This window comes from Triticum aestivum, chromosome 5D, assembly GCF_018294505.1.
Source record: "Triticum aestivum cultivar Chinese Spring chromosome 5D, IWGSC CS RefSeq v2.1, whole genome shotgun sequence".
Taxonomy (NCBI): domain Eukaryota; kingdom Viridiplantae; phylum Streptophyta; class Magnoliopsida; order Poales; family Poaceae; genus Triticum; species Triticum aestivum.
The window spans coordinates 490,100,895-490,106,653 of NC_057808.1; the positions used below are offsets into that span (position 1 = coordinate 490,100,895).

Sequence of the window (5,759 nt, forward strand, 5' to 3'; positions counted from 1 at the left end):
TGGCGATTGGAGATTATGATATTTTTTTTTCTTTCGTTGGAACGCACGGGCTGTTTTGCTAGTAACACTAAATAACACACCATAGGAGCATGTTTCATTATAAATCTACCAATATGGATTAGGTAAACATAGAAGGCGGTACAATCATCTCCACGAGGGCTTGTCACCGAGAACAAGATGAGTCTCAACATGAAGACCCTCCAGAACCACACATTTGGTCTCCTCAATCAACCTTCTTGCAATGCAGTCCCCTCCTCCAACCCGTTTTGCTTGCCATGCGCCCAAGAGGTAGAAGAAGGAACATATGCCAATTACCATAACCGCAAGTATGACGGTTCTAGTCTTGTTTTCGACCGCTGAGCTCCGTGCCATACCACAGCATCCTAATTGAGAGAATGATAATTAGCTTGAATAGTTGGCTCAAGTATTTCAAACACATGGACAAAGACTATCAAATAGTTACAATAGTTAGGCTTAAGTTCCTCAAAAGCGGCATACGAGCGTGCTGGATTCATGGTCAATATATATGCTTACAAACCACAGTCGAGGTGCTAGTCATAAATTGTTCGCTCCAGAGGATTTACAAGTTTATGCAGAAATTATGAGTGCTGCAAGAAAGAAAAAAAGAGTGCTGCAAAGCTGGAGCAGTACCTATGTCTTGGCGGAGCTCCGCAGTCCCACGGCCATCTTCAACATCACCCAGTCCTTGTGATTGGAGACGATGGCCTCTACGTTGGTCGGCCATCTTCAACCTTGCAGACGATGTTAACCTTGGGCGTCACCTCACTTATATGGTGCCTGCCTGGGGCGTATCAAAAATATTCATGTCGGGTGTCGTCGTCGCCTCGGAGCCTCCGCTCACCTTGGCCGGGGCCGGCAGCGCCCGCCCATGGGTGATGTCCACTATAGTATTACTACCTGGCCGCTGGCCGGCCGGCCAGACAGGTGGAGGGCAGCGGCAGCTCATATGGCTGCTGCTTCTCCAAAAGAGTAACAACAATGCACATTTCTTTAACAAGACTCAAAACTGTTCCTAGTATGTTATTCAGCTTCAGTACTGCAGGAAACAGCAATGTCTCTCCACTTCATGAATTTCTAAGATACAACACGAACAAAAATAAACAAGAATACAGCACGAACAAAAATAAAGAAAAATACAACACCAACGATAAATAGAAGACATATTTTACTCTCCTCTAGTTTGTCACTGGCTTGGTTCTTCAGTTCTCTACACGCCGTCTAATGTGTACTTGCAACGAACGCTGCCGGGGACAAAGTTATCCTGAAGAGAAGCGAGAACAATAATCCAGACATGTTAGCGGCGGCTCTTGCTGTCGGCAGTCCAGTATTGCTTAACTGCAAAGAGCATCTTCTCAGGAACACGAGGGCCGCCCTCATGGTCGGCCAGTCTTGTCTCCCACCTCATGGCATTGGCTATTTTCTCCACCTTTACAAGAGCGTCAACCGTGTCACGGATTATAACTGCGCCCTCTGGCCGTAAGATCCGGTCCATTTCCAGTAGTATATCTTCAAATTTACACCTGTTTTTAAATAGAATAATCAGATCAGATAATATCAGCCAACAAGTTCTACCGATTTAGGATCACATCTTGGTCTTTCAATGCTTACTTGTTCTGGTACAAACTGAAGACACCGTTAGCATGTATGAGGTCATATGTCCTTGGGTAAGTAGAAAACCCTTCACACCTGTAACAAGAACAAATGAACTATGATTCACACACAAATAAAAAACAAGCTTCTCGGCAACTATATCAAAAACTAACACAAGTAGAACTGCTGCATATCTGCAAACTCGTATTTCCAAAAGCACAACAACAAATACATGGCACATGCACATCATCATTTAACAACAGCACAAACTGAAGAGTTTCCCAGGTGAGGTTGGTAACAAGAGATGCCATTATAGAGTTTAACTGATATTGGCACACGAAGATTTTAATGATATACTCACATCCTTCTATCTTCACACACAACAATACATGAGTATCTTTTTTATAGTGTTCTTGAAGTAAATGTACTACTTCATAACAGAAAAGAGAAGTTCCCTTTCCTAAAAAAAAAGAAGAAGAAAAAAAGAGAAGTTCCCCACATCGTGAACCGGCAAAAGTAAAAAGGCCTGTTGCGAAAAGTAGAACTACCACAATGTAGAAACAATGTACAACGAACATAAGTGAGAAACAAAATGCAATAACCAAAGTATGAAACCAGGAGAGCAATACGGCAGTTTACATACCAGTCGTGATACATTCCTATTAATCCTCGCTCATAGATTACACCTAAAGTAGAAGTATCTGCAATGAACGGAACGACATTCATGACCCACAGCTTTGGAGACTCCAGTACAGCGGCAAAGCTACCAAGACCTGCATTCATGTCCATTATGTTGCGGTACCTTCCAGTATCAAGCAAGTCATTGGTTTTCTTGTAAGCATTAACATGTTTCTGCCAGAGTTTATTGTCCTCCTGATATGTTTGAACTGAGAACCCAGGTACAAAACCACGGGCTATCCGAGGTGGTACTGCATTGAGCCTCTGGGGAAATGGCTCTAGTTCACCACCAGCAACCTCTGACACGCTTTTAACCTCAGGAAGCGGAGTTATACAGGCTTCCATTTTCTTATACCTGTAGGTAGAATGTAATGAAAGAAATCAAATTGAAGACAAAGCTAGAACAGTACAGATAAGATTCACTCCTTTTTTGTGAGGGTGGCAAATGGAATGACACTCACCATACATCACTCTCGCTTGTCAACTCACACTTGGCAACTTTTGAATTATCTTGCTTCCTCGGGCAAGATTTGTCATTTAATCTCTTTCTCCATATAGCAATACCATCCTTCTCAGATATCTTCTTCCAGCAAAGAAGTTCTGCGAATTGTTCTATTTTTCTCTGCTCACTCCGGAGATCATCTTTGGTCCGTTGCCATCCCTTGTAGTGAATTTTCCAACCAATGGGTGGGCCTGATAGTACCCAATACCCACCCGGCCTAAGTACCCTATCAACTTCCATCATGTACATACCGTCTGTAGAACAAGAGCGAACGGTTCAGAATTTCTGTGGAGACCATATGAGTCAACCATGAAATGTTCTAAAAGCGTTCTTACTACTTCCGCTCCATGGAATTAAACATCTCGAGCAATGTGCCATGTCAAAGACTCGGGATGGAAATGAGAGCTTCATTGATCCAAGGACACCAATATATGCAGGTACGCCTCTCTCCAGTGCAAACTGTACTTGTGCCTCATGATTATCTTTTGGAGCGAATGACATAGTCAAAACATCTTTCTTCAACAGGTAAGCACCCAAACTGGCAACCTAAACAAAATTATGAAAAAAGCAAAGAAAAATTAAAGTGTATAGCACAACAATGTGGTTATCATTGAGCATATGTTTGCGTATTCAACAATGAGACATTCACATACCCCACAACCAGTGTCGAGTGCAGTTCTCACTTCTCCCCCGGTAATTGGGATAACAGAAGCAAGCTGGTCTATATACTTGTCCGCACCCTGAGGAAACTGTGTTCCGCCACCAGGAAACCTGAAAACGTTGCCCTCGTAGTGCACCCAGTTTTGGATGGCCTTTTCAACCGTAAGACTCTTGTGTGGCACATTGGCATAAGAAACATAATCGCGGCTTTTCGGCCACGGAAAAGGAGCAACATAACCCTTTGGTGCTGGAATCAGACAGTACAGCTTCTCGTTTTCAGGTGGGCAATGCCTCTCCCGATATATCATGTGATCCCTAGGGAAGGTCATTGCACGCTTTTGCTCCTCGCAAGGAGTGTAATCGGTGTACTCCGCATCACATGGCTCAAAAGTTTTAACTTGAGAACTGAAAGTGTCGTTCGGAAGATCCGATGCACTATGGTGGGTCTCAAAATTCAGATTTGGCAGTTTCAGACATTTGGTCTGCTCATTCACTACAGCCGCTATGCTGTCCCCTCTCCCAAAGCCACTTCTTTGCCATACACCAAGGAGGTAGAAGAAGGAACAGAGCCCAAACACCACAAGTACAAATAGAGCGGTTCTGGTCTTGTTCTCGGTTAAACTCCGAGCCATACCACAACAGCCTAAAAGAATTATCATTAGCATAAGCTAAATGAATCCAGCAAGTTGCACTTCAGACTTTCAATATAACTTATACATTACAATGGATGCATCAATAAATTTCCACACGAACTATAATAATTTACGAAGCAAATTTGGGCAAGACATGAATTATGTCTGGTCGTAACCTAGACACTGCTCCTCAGTTAAGGGATTATTCTCTTTGCCCTAGTATTTTCTGTTTTTGAGGAAGCATGACTATGTACAATAACTTCTCAGTGTAGCAGCCCACCAACATTTGTTTGAATCATGGCATTTAGCAAATGAGCTGCCAAACAGCAAGCTGTCTTTTGCACTGCAGTTGATTATGGTGGTTCCCATTTGGCCCAACCAGATTTTCCATATTTTACCGACTGGCTAACAAAAAAAAATTCTCCATTTAATGGTTATCTTTCTACAAGAGATTATAACATAAGTTCAGCGTGGCACAGTTCAGCAACCGTAAAATGAACCTAAGGTTCTTTGCAATTTGCTTTGCTTAATTAAGATAGCAGTCGATCCATCCGATGCATAACCCAACAAAATAAGATAGCTACAAACAAATTGTTGGGCAGGCCAAGCTAAAAAAGAACTCGGAAATTTCCAAATTCTGAACTGTTGTCATTACTAAGTACCCTCTGTTCCCATTTGTTACAAGATCAATTGAGAAGATGTAAACAAAAGAAGCTATACCAAAATACAGTTTCCCTGTTAGACTACTTTAGTTAGCCATTACAAAAGCTTGGAGATATCAGACCACAGATGAATTGAGGGAATTATTTATGCTACCAAATGGGATTTTTCTTGTCAAAATGAAAAGAACAATGCATTTGCATAAACTGTAAACGACTATGGCTTGGCATAAAATGTACAGTAAAGAACAAGATCTTCAGTGGTTTATTTATGCTACCACAGTACACATACTGACAGATGAATAGGCAATGACCTAAATGAAAGAAATCGGGAATGAATCAAAGAAACTTACCTGTGCGGCTTACAGGGATTCAAGAAAATTTGGAGAGGGTCAGATTCAGAGAAGGAGCTGCGTCGCCAGCTTGCCGCTGCTAGCTGCGTGTGGCTGCGTGGCCGCCTGGCGTGGGGTCGTGGGACGGCTGGGCTGACTCGCCGTCGTCGTGCTGCTGTGTGCCGGTGGGCTGGTCGGCCGCGGGCGGCGGCCGATTTGTGTCGCTCCGGTGGTGGCGCCGCGGGGGCCGGCGGATGCTGTGTGTCAAGATCCGGCGGGGGTGCGGCGGCGGGCGGCGGCTGCTAGGTGCTTCTTCTTTTCCTTTTTTTTTTAGGTGATCTTCTTCTTTTCCTCGGTGCTGGTCTGCTTTTTTGTTTCTGGCCTGCTGTGTGTGATCTCTGCTGGTCAGATGGTGTGGGCTGGGCCTAGGTGAATTTGCTTTTTTGCTCCAGCTCTGGGCGGGCCACGGCCCAGGTTAGCCCTCACGTAGCTCCGCCAGCGCCAGACCTTCGAATAGATCACAACTGCATAAATCTACTAAAAAAACTGCATAAATTTGCGTTCCTCAAAAAATTAATGCAATTTTTTTTATAAAAAGTAGCATAATTTTTTTTGCGGGAGAAAACAGCATAAAATTTTGTTCGAGAAACATAGGTCACGGATTATATAGTAGATAAATTTGCAC

At 43.4% G+C, this 5,759-nt stretch overlaps 1 protein-coding gene across 1 annotated transcript; it reads right to left on the bottom strand.

The window, feature by feature from the left end:
- Positions 1-1,017: 1,017 nt before the first annotated feature.
- On the bottom strand, positions 1,018-5,427 carry LOC123123090 (probable methyltransferase PMT2). The gene is made up of 7 exons (XM_044543523.1): positions 5,096-5,427; positions 3,445-4,094; positions 3,127-3,337; positions 2,751-3,045; positions 2,255-2,644; positions 1,630-1,707; positions 1,018-1,541 (listed from the first exon to the last, which is right to left on the bottom strand). Exons 2-7 carry the CDS (start codon positions 4,081-4,083, stop codon positions 1,316-1,318), a joined length of 1,839 nt encoding a protein of 612 aa, XP_044399458.1. The 5' UTR covers positions 4,084-4,094; positions 5,096-5,427; the 3' UTR covers positions 1,018-1,315.
- Between the last annotated feature and the right edge of the window lie 332 nt (positions 5,428-5,759).